Source organism: Ornithodoros turicata, chromosome 4 (assembly GCF_037126465.1).
Source record: "Ornithodoros turicata isolate Travis chromosome 4, ASM3712646v1, whole genome shotgun sequence".
NCBI lineage: Eukaryota > Metazoa > Arthropoda > Arachnida > Ixodida > Argasidae > Ornithodoros > Ornithodoros turicata.
In genome coordinates, this window is record NC_088204.1 from 5,273,297 (window position 1) to 5,292,007 (window position 18,711).

Consider the following 18,711-nt stretch of genomic DNA (forward strand, 5'->3'; position numbering starts at 1 on the left):
GCAGAGTTCCCCGCTAGGCCTAAGTATTATTTATTTTGACAGTGTGGATTTTAAGGGCGGGGGTTCTTGGTTTGTCTCAGTAGATGGATCTTGACTCGTGGAAGCGGCGAAAGTCCAAATGGAATGAAAAAAAAAAAAAAGAAGAAGAAGAAAAAGTCTCGCGAAACATTTATTCGGGACTCTCACTGGCAGTCGTGTGTGTCGGGGTCGTTCCTTCGCAGGTCCAGGTAGTTGGCTTCGGTGAACTGAAAATCGGTCCATGCGCTTTCACCGTGTCCTAATGATCATTTACGCGATATATATACTCACCACTTCGATGTTTGACGGCTTGAATTCCTCGCTGATGGAGATCTTTCCGATCTTATCGTAATGCCATTCTTTGACTTCATTCGGTGGCTGAATGAAGCGCACGTCCTCCACTTCCAAGAGCAGCCTCTTATGAAAGAGTTTCAGGACGATTTTGACGCTGGGAGATGGTTCGATGAGGGCCACCTTCTTGCCGTCCATGAATATCGTCGCCCTGGGGAAGAGTTCGATGTGTGTAGACTCTAAATGTGAATACACCTTATTGTGTCGCAGCAATACAAAAATACGCCTACACTCTAAATCTTTTCACACCTTTAAAGGTGTAACAACGTGCATGGCGCACGCCTTTTTAGGTGTAATTTCGGTAACATCATAATGGAGCACGGTTTCGCACAAATTTTCTTTACTCGAGTGTTGTCTGTACTTCAAAAATTCAGTCTTGCAACATCTCAACATTGTTCAACAGTATTGTAGTGCTCGATTATCGATAGCGATGCATATATGTATTAGCTCGTACCTACGATATCCAAGACATAATGAAAGCAAGATTTGCACTGACACTTGATCTTTAGTAATGCTTTCCAAATTTTGTAAAATATCATCCTGGAGATGCAATGTTACGCAACCAGGTTGAATGTTCATAGCGCACACCTTTAAAGGTGTGAAAAAGTTTACAGTGTATTTGGAGCGTTTTTCTAGTACTGTTAAGCGACACACACTCGTATAGGAGGCGATGTTCCGAAAGTCCATGTGTTGTGCCGCCAAGACGAAGCAGCGCCTTTACTTTGTCCGCGCTGCCTATACACCACTCCATGTACCCTCTCACCCTGCAAGTAACGACTGCTGACGACGTGCAGAGACGCGTTCACCGATGTGACGTACTGGGGCCTTATACGCTGGTGTATTCAGTACTTTGTAAAATCTGTGCAGCATGGTGGTTGACAGAACGGTACGTGTCACGGTAGGCTGTATCAATGACTTTTTGCTTCCCTGTCAACCAACAGAGAAACACGTAGAGTCGTCAGGGGAACATGCAGTTCCTAATAGACGATTACAGGAAGTTGCGTGCGCCCTCAAGTAAGCCGCGCGAGGCACCGTGGGAATATGTGTGGCCAAAACAACAACAACAACAATAACAACCTTTATTTTAAAATTGATGAATGGGGAGTTTCATCGCCAGGGGGAGTTTCACCACTTTTGAAGATCGTTCTGGGGTTCTCGGTACATGCGATACTTCTTGGATTACTGATTGACACTGCAGCCTGGACTTACTATATACAGACAACTCTCGATGAACGATATATATATAGTCAATTATTTGTAATCAATATCCCGCCGACCACGTGCTTCCAGACCAATGAATTCGTCACCAAAGCTGCTTATCAGGGCTGCGCGAGTACTACTCGAATTTCTTGAATACTGAAGCGAAATATTGTCTGTTCGATTCGCGTTCCGTATCGAATATGGGGTTCTATACCACGTTCGAAATTTCGAATCGAATCAATGTTCCTTCCAGTCAGAATATATTCTTATTGGAATAATTGCGAAGCTGCACACATAAGGCCGAAAGCGTCACAAGGGGAGACAAGGAGTTCCAAAACCTCTGTAGCTCAACATGTCTCATCATACTCGTACTCTAATTCTTACTTGTATCCTGTGTACATCTGAGACAAATTTTCCGACTCAAATATGGAAATTTCGCTCCAAGCAATTAAGTGGGAACACTGTATGCCAGTGGGTATAACGTCCCCGCAATTTCCCACAGGTTACCATGTATCTCCAAGGTGAGGCCATTGACCCCCCCCCCGCCCCCCCTCTCGCCCCCTTGCCCCCCGCTCCTCGATACGTCCATGGTGATATAATTGAACGTATTTCAATTTCGATTCCGACAGACTTCACGCAGGCGCAAGTCAGTAAAGGTATGTCACGATGCCCCAGCGTTCAAAATCACAGAAAGCTTATATCTGAGAGGTCCGAGAATGACCGTGTTTCAAAGTACAGGATAGCACTGAACAACTAGCTTCGTGTGTTTTCAATGTCCATCGAAGTATGAAATGCACATTTTAGCGATGGTTACAGGCATTAGTACACTCTTACAAATGCACTTCACCGCATAGCACGCTCCTAGAAACACGCACGTACGTTAAAATATCCATTCCCCCATTTTTGATATGCAAATGAGCCGAAATCGAAACTGCAGCGACCGGGAACGCAGGGAGCACAGCGCTCGTCTCACGCCAGAAGGCCACGTGACTTGGAGCTATGGAGGTGATTGGAGTAGATGCCGATCTGCTGGCTTGCTAAGTCGCTTTCCGGCCCAGACAAAGCGTCCGTCGACGTAGATGATGCGCTCTTGAGGCGCGCCGTTTTGGTTTCGGCTCATTTGCATACCAAAATTCCGCGATGCATGTTTCACGGTGCGTGCTATTTTCTGGATGTTAAAAGGCGCAATGGTTTTCAACGAGGCCTGTCTCCCATTTTGCTATTCGGATTTTGCCCAAAATTTCCTAATTAAGGAGTTAATTAACGAATTTTAGACGATTACTCATCTTGTAGTTGCTTACTATCTCGAGTATCTTCCAGAGGATGTTCTCCTGACCGTATAACTCAATTGCGAAAACGACATTTCTGCCGCTCTCGTAGTTTTTAAAAAATAACGATCGTGTAAAGGATAAAAATAAACACCCTGTATATAGACTGTTCCGATTTGCCATTTCGAACATCTGGGATTTTGAACACGTTATTTCTTGAGCTATGGAACATCGGGATAGCCCGGTATATAATTCTTTGTATCGTTTTCTGGGACGCTATTTTCAGTGACCGACGAGGTTGATTCCATAAAAAGTCGGTGAAGGGAGAAGAGAGAGAGAGAGAAAGAAAGAGAGAGAGAGAAAGAAAGAGAGAGAGAGAAAGAAAGGGAGAGAGAGAAAGAAAGAGAGAGAGAGAGAAAGAAAGAGAGAGAGAAAGAAAGAGAGAGAGAGAAAGAAAGAAAGGGAGAGAGAGAAAGAAAGAGAGAGAGAGAGAGAGAGAGAGAGAGAGAGAGAGAGAGAGAGAGAGAGAGAGAGAGAGAGAGAGAGAGAGAGAGAGAGAGAGAGAGAGAGAGAGAGAGAGAGAGAGAGAGAGAGAGAGAGAGAGAGAGAGAGAGAGAGAGAGAGAGAGAGAAAAAGGGAAGACGTACGGGGGTCCAGTAGTGTTTCCCTCGAACATGAATCTGCCGCGTAGACGGATGACGCCACCTTCTCCCAATTGCACCGTGTCTGGGAACTCGAGGGTATCGTTCTGAAAAAGGAAGACGCGCTTTTGAAAAATGGATACTCGCCCATTTTTCTCCGCCTTTACGATGAGGAAGACGCTGTGGGGCCCAACTGTGCCTTCGGTACCGTTCGGGTTGTTTTCTGGTTGAAGTTCGGTCGGCAGGTACGTGTGATGGTACTCGTAAATCGCCATGCTTCCGGAGCAAAATGTTTCGAGTACCATCGATTCCTGTAGGAAGTTCTGGTACATTCTCCCCTGGACCCCGATGCCGTCAATGTCAACCTGAAAAAGACATTGTGAGGTGAGCGCAGACCACCAGTGCCAAACTCTTCGGTTCGAGTTCGGACCATGCGACTTGAGTGCACGGGGAGTAATGAGCGTCTATAAATTGTACTTCGTACCTTTGCGTTTTTCTTGTTCGCCCGTATATAATTCCCAATCCGTGGGAAATAATACCGATTTGTCAAGCAACGGTGATCTACAGGGTTAGTCTCACAAACGTTACACATTTTGATCGCATCGTAAAAATAGAAGACTGGGTTTATCCAACACCAAACTTTGCAGACTCGTAGCCATTTGTCTGAAGTTTTGTTGGAATTTTTTGTGGGCATTATGGTCCTGTAGAAGAAAAATTAAAAATCAAGCAAGATTTCACTCCATGCATTTTCTATGGCCCATCTCACTCAAAAGCCGACATTTTCTGCTGTGTGCGCTTCATTTTCATTTCACCACACACAGGTGGCACCAGCATATGGAACAAGACTGGAACATGAGGATTGGTGCATAACGTCAGAATTAGCCTGTCAGATCGTTGTAGGCAGCGCTACCTGTGTGAATTGATGTGAACATGGAGCAGACACAAGAAAAAATGGCGGTGTTTGTGTGGGATAGGCCATTGAAAATGCATGGGGCGAGATTTTGCTTTATTTTTAATTTTCTTTCTACATGACTATAGCACTTACAAAAAATTCGAATGAAACTTCAGATAAATGGCTATCAGTCTGCAAAGTTTGGGATGGGCCAAACCTAGTCTTCTATTTTTACGGTGCGATTGAAATGTGTAACGTTTGCTAGAATAACCCTGTACGTTACCCCCGACACCCCCGACTAGGTTGCGGCTCAAGATGACTACGTAGCCGACTTCTTTCGGCTTAGACACAGTGTTATGCGCATGCAAGTAGTTTTGAAGCCGTATTGGACGAGCAATATGCACTCGGTGGGGACTTCGACAAAGACCTTCTCGTAATTCTCAATTTTAACTTTAAAAAACTATGAGCGCATTTGGGACGAATTGGGCTCGGGCTATCGAACAAATAAATCTTCTGAGATTACGTCTCTACGATTTACGGTATACCTGGAAAGAATGTGCGGCCACCAATGAACTTACCCCAAGGTGAGGCAATGCGTAGAACTGAATGACGTACGGCGTCTTTTCTTCTAGCGTTACATTGTGGTCACTTTCCATGACCGTTCGATTGAGACCTTGGACTGTTTTCAGCAACAACCTGCCGTCCTGCGTGATAATATTTCGCGTAGCTCCTAGTCCGTCCCCCACTGCATCTTTCAGGTACAGTCCGCTCCTGAAAGCCAACACAAGCAAACGTTTCTCCTACACTCTTAGCGACAGCAACGAGGTGACATTTAGCGTGGCTCAAAACCCTGCCTCGGAGAAAGCAGCCGCGAACGGCCGACACGATCCTCGCGTGACGTCGAAAAGTCCCCGCGATTTTTTTTTCTTTCTTTCTTCTCAGCTCACGGGCCGCTGTACGTCACGAGTCACGTGCCGGGGACCACGCACGTCACGACGTTCCCTCGCTCTCCCACGAGCGGAGGTTCCAGGACCAGGTCTTCTCACGAGCGGAGTTTTTTTTTTAATGGTGTGCGGAATAGGGGCCTCGTGACGGGAGGCGCACGCCTTTTTGTGACAGGTCGCGCTTCATTGGTCGTTCTGTTCTTTTCAACACTGAACGCAGACGGGCACGCTACACGGCGCTGTACGGAAGCGACCAGCGGAATTTGTAATCATATGAAAATATCATTTTTCGGAAGAAGCCGTACGCCCGGTGGTTTCTACAAATCAGGAGTGCTATGCGCATCAATTCTGCGCAATGGTTGGCCTTCAGCGTGCTATGAGGTGAAGTTCTGGTTTAGGAGTGTGCGATAGAGTGGGGCTTGTGCGGTGACGTCACGTCTGGTCACGTGACATTGGAAAACATATTGCCGCACCGGAGTCACAGCAGGAGGGTATGCGTGCAATTACGAGAGGTAGACCTTAAAAACACACGCTGCTGCCGCTGCGTTCGGCCTGCAGTAAGACGCCCGTGACGCATCTCCATGTTTTCCCATGTCACGTGGCTCCAAGGGGCTCGAAGCTCCAAGGGGGCTCGTGTGACGTCATGTGCACAAGCCCCATTCCCTCTCTCTTTTTCTTTTAATGCGTTACCATTAGCAGCGCGTTTCAAGGAAAAGTGTCAGCGTCGATTCGTGGTCAAAACGTGGAGAGGGAAGTACGCCGCGTGATAGAGGAGGAGGGCAGTGAGGAGTAAAAGAAAGTAGGTCACGGGGAGCGGAAGCGAATGTACGCGGTTTGCGTCACGGAGAGGAGCACGTCTGCGGAAGCGGTCTTGGCGGCGCGCCATATACGCGGGAGAGTCCAAACTTGCGGGTGTGGAAGGCGCGTATTGGCTGAATTCAAGTACACATTGGAGTGTAGTAAGTTCAAGTACACAAGCGGGCGAAGGAGACGGAGGAAGTGCGAAAACAGCGTTTCAACATACGCCGCCGGAGTGGAAGGAGGCTTGCGCCGCTCTTGTGGCTGTGTGGTTAGTAAGTTATAGTTAGGGGTGGATAGTGGTAGTGGGTGGGTAGGCTGAACGCTAACGCATTTCCGCAGCACAAATTACATTAATCGTCTCTCAATTTTGTTTGTGCTGGTACCGACAAAGAGGCTAATTAGCCAACTTCCTATTTACGGTACAAGAAAGTGTTGTCGTTGAAGAGAGAAAAAAAAAGTGTGCTCACATGTCGTTGTCCAGGTATTTCACAACGATGGTGAAAAGGGTAAAATTATTGAGTCCCTTGATGAGAGCTCGCATCCTATGGTGGCCGTTGAGGTGCAAAGGATTCTGCAAACGCAAAGGTCGCACACTTTGGTGACGTAGCCAGAAAATCTCTTTCTATATAGGAATTTGGTGAATGCCAACGTCCCGAATGAACCCTAATGACATTCCTAACGACAGCGTCCTCTCTTGTTATTTGATGACAACGGGGGGGGGGGGGCTTTTGTGGCAATTATAAACTGCAGAATGCCACAAAAATGGCGTACGCCCCTCCCCCCCTTCAAAGTGTCAACCGGGATGATGGTAGACTAGGAGAAGAGACATCCCGAAGAGACACCTCGTAGTAGATGCCTCATCCGATGACATGGACCTCTCCGGCGCATGGGGTTAGCGTTCGACGAGAGGGTGTTTGCTCGTTTACGTTCGAAGGGGTTCGTCGAATAAAGGATTCGAGTAGTATTTTAACCTCGAGGTGGTGTTGGAATTCTGAAGGGGTGTCGCGCACCCCTACACAGAATTCCAACAGGCGCGACACCCTATTTGCTGGTTTTCTGTTGGTTTTGTTGCATTTTGGCGGGTATTTTGTCCTTTTTGGCGGGTATGTTGTCATTTTTGGCAGGTATTTTGGTCTCTTCGACTTTTTTGGTATGGAGGGGGTGGAGGGTTTGCTGGGAAAGTCGCTGCGTCGAACCCGCTTGGCTAGCACATCCGCTCAAGCCTCTTTTCTTCGCGTTTCTATATCGTTTCTATATCCTTTCTATATCGTTTCTATATCGTTTCTATATCGTTTCTCGAAAGTGGAGACACTCACGTTGAATCTGACGTGGAAGCCTTCTTGCGCACGGGTTATGAGAAGCACTTTCATCTGCTCTTCGGTAATCTTCGTTGCTGGTACAGCGGACACGATGAAAGCGGACACCCAGACCAGAGAAAACATGGTTCTGTGCATTTAATGATACTATAAGACCCGTCTCGCAGTCGTCGATCATATATAATACGCCATTGAATGGGAGGACTCAATGGGCTTTCAGAATCGCAGTCAATACGGATCCTCCAGCTGGTGAGACAAAATGGGAACCAATTAATATGCTTCTCTATCTGAGTGGAGCCTTCTACTGACAGAACGCTAGACAAACTCTATTCGAATTCTAAACAACATCGTTATAACCCGCAGACAATTTTTCGAAAACTGCAACAAGGTGCTCCAATCAGGTGCTGAATAGGAGAGGGGGGGAGTTCAAGTGTCCTGACCCCCTTTCCCCTTAGATTATTTCGTCATCAAGTGCGATCTTTCATAATTGCCTATGCAAGTAGTCGTCTGTGACCTTGAAGACACGAGGTAACATTCTCTTTGCTGACTGACACGATATGTCAGCAATGCTGATTTCACTCATATTTGAAGACAAACAACACACTCTAAAAACAGAACTTCACCGCATAGCACGCTGTGCGCCAACCATTGCCACGAATGATACGGTTATCGCTTCTGATTCGAAGAGAGAGGTGGGCGTACGCCATTTTGTGACAATTTGGATATACGAAAATTGTCACAAAAAGGCGTACCCCCCTCTTCGAATCAAAAGCGATAACCCTATCATTCTTGGCAATGGTTGGAGCACAGCCTGCTATGCGGTGAAGTTCTGTTTTCAGAGTGTAGGCGTGTGCTCTTTTGTGACAGTTACCATATGTTCAAACCTATTTATTTATGTTTTCGGCTTCCGCTGTCTTGAAGGGAGTTAGAATCGTGCTCATTTGCTGCCCGCGTTTCAAATGCGGATAAACGGGCATTCATTCGTTCAAGAAAGAAGTCCACCTTAAAAGTTTCACTTTCTTTTCCGATCATCAATACTTTCTCTATACGACTAGAAAAGTTCATAAACCCGCAGCTTACAAGCACTCGTGTGAACAAGGAGAGGGTCATCCTATGCAAACGGGAAGGAACACGAGAAACAAAACAAAAGAGGCGAAGCACATGTCGTGCTGAGAATAGTTGCATTGTCTTCTCACGATTCTTAGCTTTCACGTCACATATAGGCGATGACCTGTCGCTGCAATCGGAGAGGTCGATACCAGTGGATATATCGGACGACATCGATGACAGACTTTTCTTCGAGCGTACGAAGACGAAACAAAAATTGATATATTTGCGGGATTTCAATGTCCGCGACGTGTTTACTAGCGAACCTCCACGGACGACGGAGATCTGGAAGAGGAAGGGGATGTTATTTTAAGAGCCCGGGTCCGAGGTCTTCCCTCTCCTTGGAAGTCTATTTTTGAGACCCCGGAGACTGGCAACGCCACACGACGAAATGGCCCCCAACAGGCAAAGTCCACAATGACATCTGAGTGGTTCATGAACTTCCTTGTGCTTCTGCTGCAACGTACTTGGTAAGCGCTTTTAACGCACATTCTTACAGCCGTGTTTGCTATACAGACATGAAGTTAGGGTCGCTTTTAAGACTGATGCCGATGCAGCAACGGAATGACAAAGAAGCGATTTGTTGGAAGGCCAATCACTTTATAAACGTCTTTGTTTCGAGTTGTTCAATGAGCATTATTGTAAAGGCACGGCGTCGAAGAAAAGAAAAATCAGTTTTACGACCTATTCCGCACCGTTCGAATAGTTGGAGCAATTACTTACTGAAAAACGCACTTTCCCGGGTCAGAGCATCATTGCGAAATAACGGCATTGCAACACAAGTACTTCAAAAAGACTGAAGACGCTGACAGACTTCATCCAGGAAGCTGTCCTACGCAATGAGTGGCTTTCGTGTTATAAACTCGCGTACGAAATACTCGTGCTGCAAACAGTGGCAGATATTGGTGATAGCGTATATGACCCGGACAAGTTTGTTTACTCGCGCTTCAGTGCGTCGTTGGTGCACGTGGACCATCTGCATTTTGTTTTCGCCGGAGTAGATGCGGTTTAGCCCTTGTTGCCATGCGGGCAACTATGGGCCAGTTCAACGTCGCAGTTTTTTTCCACAAGGTACCTAACGTCGCAAAAGTTCACTGTACTAGATGGTATAGGCCTCTGACTGCTGAGGGTCGACGAACTGGTGGCTGTCACGTGTAGTTTCGTAACCGTTGAAGCCTTTCCCCATCAAGACCGAATCGCAGATCCAGATTCGATGCGCAGATTGGCGCACAGTAGGAACTGTGTCGCATAACAATAAGCCGAACGCATTTTAACTTTTGTAATTTATGGAATACTTTGACAACTTGTATGGAACGAAACGGAAGGGTCTTGTCAGCCGACCGTAATATACGACGGTGTGCGATCCATGTTTATGCCACCGTGAAGCCGGTACCTGGTGTGGACATGTCGTTCGCTCTGACGTAGAATATCACGTCACGAATCACGTTACATCGTTGCTATCTTTTATGTAACTGACGATGCAGAAATTTCATGTAACGTTACGGTGTAGTGTAAGGTTAAATTAATGTCATTTAACTTTAAGTTAATTAATTGTAATTATAATAGAATTAAATAGATAAGTGAAGTCACGAAAGTAAAATACTACTTCCAGAATCTCGCGGCCCCATACGGAGAGGGACCCTCTAAATATCCCCCCCCCCCCCCCCGGTTTATATCAAAATCTGCGACGACCCGCTGGATGACATTTTGCATTTCACATTTGTACTATGCAACTTACGATCGGACACAATTCTCATATCAAAATCAGTCGACAGTTGTAGACTTTCGAAATGACGGCCCGGCACGAACCGAGGGGCTACCACGATATCGGAATGTACAGGGTGTTTACTCTAACGTGTCCAGAAATTATATGTAAAGAGAGCGATATAAAAGATAAGCAAGTGGTACTTTTCTGCTACTTGAGTAAGAAACAGGCACTGCTTCACTAGTAGCACCTGTGTCTTATTCAAGTAGCTGAAAAGTAGCGCTCGTTTCTCTTTTATCGCTCGCTTTAAATAAAATTCCTGGACACGTTAGAGCAAATTAACACCCTGTCAACACAACAACAACACAACACAACACAACACAACACAACACAACAACAACAACAACAACAACACACAACACAACAACAACACAGGAACACAACAGGAACTCCGAAAGAGGGTCGTCGGCGCAAAGAGAAAATGTCTTCACAGACTACTTCGACTACTTTCCAGACTACTTACTACTTACCAGACTACTTTCGATATACTCACGTTTTTTCAGAATCGTTATGCATCTGGTCATACAGAATGCGTCTGATGTTCTTCAGGTATGTTCATCCCGTCTAACGTCAGACAACGGAACCAGGATGAATGAAGACGCTGAAGACACGGAGTTGCCAGACACCGCCGAAGAGTTTTACTCGAACGACGCGGTGACCTTCTGTCCCCGCGTTCATATCTGCAAGGGTCTCGAGGAAGAGGACGAGGATCAAGGACCATGGGCCTGCCTTCCAGACATCCTTCTCGAAGACATCTACGCTATGGTTCCCATCGACGACCGCTATTCCATGTCACAGGCAAGTGTACCTTTATACCGTAATGTACAGAACTCACGTCCTGAGGGGGAAAAAAGGAATAAACCGGGAAGCATGGGGGGGGATATATATTTATTGAAAGGAAAGGTCTGCCAGACCAAGGTCGGCATGCTATTCCATTAAAAAAAATCAAAAGAAAACGAAGAATAAATAGAAAGGAAAGGACGAAGAGGAAAAGGTGAGTCTCCGTAAAAAGGAGGAAAAACAAAAACGAAAAGAAAGAAGGGAAGGAAAAAAAATAGCAACGAAGAAAGAAGAAAGAGAAGAAGAAAGAAGAAAGAGAAGAGAAAAAAATAAGAAAGAAAACGAAGGTGAGGCTCCTGGAGCGCGCAGCTCAGAGTTTAGAGGCCAGGCCAGTGCACTTCAGGAAGTGCAGTAAAGCAGTTGTGACGGCCCACTGTTGGTGCTGAGGCACAGGGCCAAGAAGTGCGGCCAGCGTGAGCTGGTTGTGCCCGAAACGTTCGAGGCAGCGGAAAAGGGTATCGCGATGGTTGGTGTACTTGGGGCAGGTCAGCAGGAAGTGTGATGTGTCCGCAACCACTTCGCAAGCATCGCAGAGGGCCGAGATCTGCCTCCCCATCATGCGCTGGACCGGTGGCGTGTATGCCAAGTTGAGGCGCAGTCGGTGGAGGAGTGTCTCTTGTGGTCTTTGGAGACGTCGTGGTGGGGAGAACTCCACCGCCGGGTCGATGGAGCGAAGGAAGTCGTTGAAACGGGCGGATTCTCGAATGAATCTCTGCGCCTCTTGGGCGGCCCAGCGGCGGATCTGGATGCGGCAAGCCGAAGGGGTGAGCGGTGTGCGCGCCGCGGCGTCGGGTTGTTCGTGTGCGCGCCTGGCCGCAGCATCTGCACGATCGTTCCCGCGGAGGCCAATGTGGCTGGGTATCCACTGCAGACATATATTGTGCCCGGAAGCAAGGGCGGTGTTGGCTAGGGACATTGCCATTGTGTGCAGGTCGTCCGTTGTTTTGGTGCAGTATGAGTCGAGTGTCTCCAGTGCCGCCTTGCTGACCGGGAAGCAATTACAACTTCTACTCCCCTAGATTGCAATTACTCCCCATTTTGCACCCCAGCACACTGGAAATAATCCCTAAATATCGCATGAACTTCTGCCACCTTAGTCAAACTAACTGTTGCGACACTGCATCTATAGTCCTCAATAGGACTAAAATACTCATTTTCTTCTTATAGGGAGTATGCTCTTAAAAATGAACTTCACCGCATAGCACGCTCCTAGCCAACCATCATCTCGAATGATATCATTATCTGCCCTGATTTGGTGAAAACGGGAGGCGTGCGCCTTTTTGTGACGCTTATGCTGCTCATAATTGTCACAAAAAATGAGTACGCCTTCAGTTTTCAGCAAATTAGGGCAGACAACGATATCATTCGAGATGATGGTTGGCTAGGAGCGTGCAATGGGATGAAGATCATTTCTAAGAGTGTACACTCTTTAAAATGAACTTCACCACATAGCACGCTCCTAGCCAACCATCACCCCGAATGACAACGTTCTCGCCTTAGATTTGTTGAAAACGGGAGGAGGAGCCTATTTTGTGCCGTGCATAATGGACACAAAATAGGCTCCTCCTCCCGTTTTCAGCAAATCAGGGGCGAGAACGTTGTCATTCGGGATGATGGTTGGCTACGAGCATGCTATGCGGTGAAGTTCATTTCTAAGAGTGTAGGATACAGTGTGTGCAAAGGTAAACGCGGAAACATTACGACTGTAACCCATTACTGGACAGCCGTGGAAACTATAATTTGAATCCTTGTAAATGTGTAGAGCAGGTTATGTGTATATGTACTATTCCGGTTCTGGTTCTTTTCACGCTGCAGGTCTGCAGGAACTGGTACCGCGTATTTTTCTCCCCTCGTGTCTGGATGACTTTCGTCTTGAACGACCGAGCACTGACGAGACGAAAGTTCAACTACTACATGGGCTACCAGTTCCACTTGGACCACTACAGAGCTCACATGTGTGTACACAAGATTGGCCGATTCATCCGCCGCCTGGTGGTTCCTCCGATGGCAAATTTTTTCAACCTGTACGAGTTCATGGTAATCATGGCATACTTCGGCGAAGCGTCCGGCAGTGCGCACAACCCTCTAGCTCATTTGCGCAGGTAAGTGGGACTGGTGTGCGGAAAGACAAGTACCGGTAGTTGATTTATTGCGACTATACTTACGCTTTTCGTACTAAAGTAAATGTAAATAATGTAACTAGGTATACGAAACAGTGATTGTGCTATATAGTGGCGCAGCATCGAGCAACGGTTCATTCTTATGGTGGGTCGGATCCAGGATTCTAGAATAGATATTCAGGACATCTATCAGGATTCGGATATAGGATTTCCATCTCAAGGAGTGATGGGATTGTGACACCAGTATCTGTTGTAATTTGATTTTTTTTTGTTCTTTTTTTCGTAGGTATTTTGGTTGTAAGATCTTTTTGGGGCGTTCGGGATCTAGGGGCTGCTGGGAGAATTCATGGTCGCAGTTGACCTGACAGTGTCTAACTGCCATAACAACTGCTGTGGGTTGAAATGCACAAACAGCTCTGTGTTTTTATGGGATGTTTGCCAAGGTAGATTTAGCCAGGTAGCGAAGACGAAAAAAAACAAAAAAACAAATCTGACCCGGCAACACTGTCGTCTCCGTGACTCGAGCGATCCTGGGTGTTGGTAGCACAGGTACTGTCGTAAACAAAAAATATTTACAATGCGCGCATGGGTCTTGTATGTACTAATAGTTTATTCATAAGTTAAGTATGGGAAAAGCTATCTGTTGCCCCACTAATACACGTATATACGAAATCATCTACCGCCTGAGTAAGTTTCCGTATCCTGCACCACTGCGCATGTGTGTGTTTGCCGCGTTTACTCTGCAGTTGGCACGAGGGAAAATTGTATAGGACGAAGATGAGCACAACCGGTACAAGGAATGTTTCTGAAGTGCATCACGAAGTCCGAACAAAATGTACATTATGTCCGGCCTAAAGGTGTTCAAGCTACGAAATATCGACGCTGTAGTTACGCTAGTAGTAACTAGTAGTACGCATGTAGTAGACGCTATGTTCTGCTCAGAGGTACAAGACAGATACACATCGGCCCAGTACGAAGTGCTAGAGACTCTGAAAGTTGGAAATATCGTTTTACACCCAGTCCCACGGAGTGGCTACAGCTTTCCCTGGAGTTTGCCCTATGTAGAATTCAAATTTTGGGGAACTTATTACGTCGTTTCTGCGATAAACGCATCTAAAAATCCGAAGCATCGCCAGAAGGTTGTTCTCCCCCCCCCCCCTATTGTGTTCCAGAATTAATCCTTCTGATGCACTTTGTACACTCTTAAAAATGAACTTCACCACATAGAACTCTCCTAGCCAACCATCATCCCGAATGACAACGTTCTCGCCCCTGATTTGTTGAAAACGGGAGGAGGAGCCTATTTTGTGCCATTATGCACGGCACAAAATAGGCTCCTCCTCCCGTTTTCAACAAATCAGGGGCGAGAACGTTGTCATTCGGGATGATGGTTGGCTAGGAGCGTGCTATGTGGTGAAGTTCATTTCTAAGAGTGTAGATGAGAAAGGGAGACGCCATTGTCTTCAGCATAATACCTCGTTTGTATACGACGTTTCTAGTTTCGAGTTCACCTTTGGCTGTATGTCTTCCGATGGCCGTCAAGGACAGGACAACGTCTTCGGTACCGGCGGCAAGCTGCTGGAATCCCTCAAGAGGTTGATGAGATGCTTTATTGGACTGCGTCACCTTTCCCTGAAGGACTTGCTTCTGGACCATAGAGAAGCAAAGTATTTACTGGACGACACTGTCGAAAACACGATGGTGACGCTGAAGACGCTGAGGCTTATCAACTGCACCAAGGAACCCTATCCTCTACTGCACGTTGGAGTATTTCTAAACTTAAATGTAAGTGGTTCAATCTATCATTCATTTCATGCTTTTTTTTTTTTGTAAAATCGATGGACAAAATTGGGTTTTATCTCAGGGCTGTGATATCGGATGAAAGAAAAGCAGACTCTCGGATGGAAAATTAGAAATAATAATAATAATAATAATAATTTTTGGCGTTTTAGATGAACACGAGATGCTCTGCGGCTGTGCTCAATGCGCTGTGTAGTGCCTGTATTGACGGCTGAACTTGCATTTTTGCGAGCGCGTTTACGGGGTTTTCGGGTATATCACTCTAAGTGACCATGATGCAAATCGGGGGCAGAAACGGGTTTTTGCAGGGTTTAACCCGAAAATACGAGACTTTTTATTTACGCTGTACAGGATCTGTACCTATCCCCTCAACATCTCGACGACGACGTGGTGAGCCTACTGGGTTCTACCAGACTCAGGAACCTGCACCTGGTTCAGACGACGCACACTGATATTGGCATACGGGTGTCTTCGAGGACATGGCGGGAATGCAAGAAGTCCAATCCACGTTTGCGGGTGCACCTCGCTGTTGAAGGTCGTATCAGAAAGGAGGTGAGAGCCCTTGAAAAGCCATGTCCCTGTCGCACAAGCATTCTTCAATGATCGTTGAAACAAATAGCCATTGAAAGTGCGCGCAGCGCCACCAAGCGTGGAGCGTGCCAACTACTCAAAGAGCAGGGGATCGAATCCTCCCTGACAGGTTTACATGCTACACACTTTGTGGCACTACGTACATTTTCGATGGCCATTCAACCAACTGCCATTGAAAATGCATGTAGCCCCACCAAGCGTGCCAACTACTCAAAGAGCACTGGATACAGTGCTCCAACATGTTTACATATGCTACACACTTGGCGGCGCTGTGTGCATTTTCAAAGGCCATTCAAACCAATTGCCATTGAAAATGCACGTAGCTCCACCAAACGTGCAGCGTGACCACTACTCAAAGAGCATTGGATCCAATGCTCCCTGACAGGTTGACATGCTACACACTTCGTAGCGCCATGTGTATTTTCAATGGCCATTCAATCAAATTTTCACTGAAAATGCACGTAGCGCCACCAAGCGTGCAGCGTGTCCACTACTCAAAGATCATTGGATCCAACGCTCCTTGGCAGGCTGACACGCGACACGCTTGGCGGCGCTACCTGCATTTTCAATGGCCAGTTTCAATGCGGTCACTGAAGACTGCCCGGGTGACAGTGGTATACACGTCCAAGTTAATTTAAGTCGATGTTTCCTCGCACAGCTAGTATGGCAAGACTGTGCACCCGTCCATTCCATCGTGTATCGTACGCCATATAACCAGGTGTGTCCAGAGTCTGCGCTGATGGCTTCCACAATCTACGCCTCCACTTTGGCCTGTTACGCTTTCCTCGGTCTGCCAAAGTTCCACATGGCCAAACGCTTCGTGGACCGGTCCGATTCTGCACTCGTAAGTGACCCACTGTTAATAGTTACCCCGCAAGACGAGTGATACCTCACTCTGAGGCGACTCATTAATCCATTTCACCGTATTACCGTCAGTAATGGAGTAGAGTATCGCCCTTGGCGATGAAACTTCCCATTCATCATCATTAAAATAAAGTTGTTGTTGTTCGTCTTTACAATAAACCTCACTGTACAGTAGAGTACATTCCCCTCTTCCCGCTAAACTGTGCCCCGTTCCCCCGCAGGTTCTGCTGTGTCGTTCGTGCCCGCGCCTCGAGACCCTCATCATAAGAGAGAGAGTGTCCACAGCCACCGTCCTCCTCCTCGCCTACTACGGTCACAATCTCAGGCAGTTCGTGGTCAGACGAAACGCCATCATGAAGAAATGTGACTGGCCTCAAAACATAGACTGGACCGACGACTTCTTCGTGTGGCTCAAGATGACCTCCCAGTCGTACGACTTGGTCTACAAGGAGGTCTCCAGAATGATGGGTGTTCAGTGGGAGCCCCTCACAGACAAACAGTTCAAGGCATTCGAATTACGCGCAGACTACTACAAGGCCAGAGACCACGACGACTACGGGGACTGATGACGTCATCTAGTGTTAAGCCCGTGTTTTGTAAAGTGATGGACTCCCAAAGACTATATAGAATTAAAGGACTATAATAAGAAATTTTAAAGAAGGGTGCTTATGTGCGCGATTGTGATACGAGACGATGTTGTGAGAGGACGGGTCAATCACGAAATGGAATATTTTCAAGTTGAACGCGACTGTTTTTTTTTTCTTCGTATATTTGTTCTGCGTTTAGGTCTGGCCGGGGCAACATCTTCACTAAGCTTCAGCTGTGTTTGCACAGAACAGCAGGAATGCTACTTGTAGGTATAATGGCTTTGATTTTGGTTCTACGACGCTGCGCGATTGTTAACAAAATATATTGGGTCATCAGCGGTTCAAAAACAGCTTACAAAATGGCATTTTTAAATTCGCGAAGAAGCGATAACACAAATCGCAAAGCATTCTTTCTTCTTGAAGGTCCGAGGAAATAATTGTTCCCTTTGGCTCCACGAACATCCCGAGCGTAGTTCAGTACAGTGGGCAACACGCAATGAAAGTCTGCCTCAAAGTTGAACCGCCAGTTGAACCGGAGCTTCTAGCTGGAACATCTCCCCAGATAGGCTTAGCCAATAGCGTGCTACGTGGGAGAATGTGCAAATTGGAGAGTATAAGCACAGATTTTAGTCTTCTACATTGCAACCACTCGTTATTATATAACCCCCTGATCCCTCAGCACACACACACACACAAAAATTGTTTCTGCGCACGCGCAAGACACAAGCAGAAGCTTTGCGCACTGCGCAGAACCACCACGGCATCCCTTACGTACGCAAAGGCGACAGCGTACGTTATATGTTCAATCGGGTTCGGGTTCAAATCAGGTTCATACGTTCAAATCGGGTTCAATGACGTACGTACCTTCAGCCACAATACTCCCCGAGACATCTGCCGTGTTCAGGAAGCAAATGTAAAAACAACGGCCTTCGACGAGAAGGAACGGATGATTCCATTTTTCTCACCATTGGTGGGGGAGGTTGGTACAGATCGAACAGACCGAGACATACGTTGCCAGCCACAATGACGGGGGCTGAAGATGATGCGGCATACCCTTGAGTTCGCGAACGGTGGACTAGTCTGGAGTGTTTTATCTGTCACTTCATCGTTCTAATCAAATGCGTTGCATGACTCCTTCTCCCAGAAAGGTAAAGAAAGGGAGAGACAAAAAGATAACGAAGAACGGTTTGGGTATGTCTTTGCAGATAAGCGGGTATGCGTGCAGATGTTGTAAGGGCCCGTGCTGAGTCTTTCCGCCAGTGCTTATGGCAACACGAGCAACAATTATATACAGGGTACGTGTTTCACCTAACGCGGTAAAAAATTGTATTTAAAAAATCTACTCGTCTGAACATTATGGGATCAACTATACTTATCTCGGGGGAGATTTCGACATTACTTCTGAGCACTTTTATCAAATTTAATTCGCGAGGAATTGAATTTTCCCAATTGATCTCCGAAATCTACCGAGTCAATCCCACGTGTTTTATATTTTATTTTTTTTACAGAAACAGAAAGCGCACGTCAGATTTACTCCATTGCATTGGAAAGTACAGTCCCTACTGCTCTGGTAATAGCTGAAAGGAAAAAAAAAAGCGAAAAACGT

General features: G+C 46.6%; 2 protein-coding genes across 4 annotated transcripts; one reads left to right on the forward strand and one right to left on the reverse strand.

Annotated features, from left to right (window-relative positions):
• Positions 1 to 14: 14 nt before the first annotated feature.
• LOC135390790 (uncharacterized) lies at positions 15 to 14,864 on the reverse strand. 3 transcript variants are annotated; one of them, XM_064620693.1, is made up of 8 exons: positions 14,775 to 14,864; positions 7,432 to 7,561; positions 6,583 to 6,686; positions 4,949 to 5,141; positions 3,646 to 3,843; positions 3,485 to 3,585; positions 310 to 520; positions 15 to 245 (listed from the first exon to the last, which is right to left on the reverse strand). In XM_064620693.1, exons 2-8 carry the CDS (start codon positions 7,555 to 7,557, stop codon positions 183 to 185), a joined length of 996 nt encoding a protein of 331 aa, XP_064476763.1. In that variant the 5' UTR covers positions 7,558 to 7,561; positions 14,775 to 14,864; the 3' UTR covers positions 15 to 182. The 3 variants fall into 3 exon arrangements, with proteins under 3 accessions (XP_064476763.1, XP_064476764.1, XP_064476762.1); XM_064620694.1 differs by having other exon boundaries at positions 14,739 to 14,814; XM_064620692.1 differs by lacking the exon at positions 14,775 to 14,864 and adding an exon at positions 10,797 to 11,124.
• Positions 8,899 to 17,178, forward strand: LOC135390789 (F-box only protein 39-like). Its single transcript, XM_064620691.1, has 7 exons — positions 8,899 to 9,008; positions 10,853 to 11,101; positions 12,959 to 13,245; positions 14,763 to 15,048; positions 15,415 to 15,615; positions 16,313 to 16,498; positions 16,740 to 17,178. The coding sequence occupies exons 2-7, from the start codon at positions 10,892 to 10,894 to the stop codon at positions 17,082 to 17,084; spliced, it is 1,515 nt and encodes a 504-aa protein (XP_064476761.1). The 5' UTR covers positions 8,899 to 9,008; positions 10,853 to 10,891; the 3' UTR covers positions 17,085 to 17,178.
• The last annotated feature ends 1,533 nt before the right edge of the window (positions 17,179 to 18,711 follow it).

Excerpts from the sequence above, each read along its gene's own strand:
- LOC135390790 (XM_064620692.1), bottom strand. The coding sequence starts at position 10,819 with ATGCATAACGATTCTGAAAAAAC. Across the intron at positions 7,562-10,796 it reads CATAACGATTCTGAAAAAAC|AACCATGTTTTCTCTGGTCT; the intron begins GTGAGTATATCG and ends TTAAATGCACAG. Across the intron at positions 521-3,484 it reads GGAAACACTACTGGACCCCC|GGCGACGATATTCATGGACG; the intron begins GTACGTCTTCCC and ends ACTCTTCCCCAG.
- LOC135390789 (XM_064620691.1), top strand. The coding sequence starts at position 10,892 with ATGAATGAAGACGCTGAAGACACGGAGTTGCCAGACACCGCCGAAGAG. Across the intron at positions 11,102-12,958 it reads ACCGCTATTCCATGTCACAG|GTCTGCAGGAACTGGTACCG; the intron begins GCAAGTGTACCT and ends TTCACGCTGCAG. Across the intron at positions 13,246-14,762 it reads CCTCTAGCTCATTTGCGCAG|TTTCGAGTTCACCTTTGGCT; the intron begins GTAAGTGGGACT and ends CGACGTTTCTAG.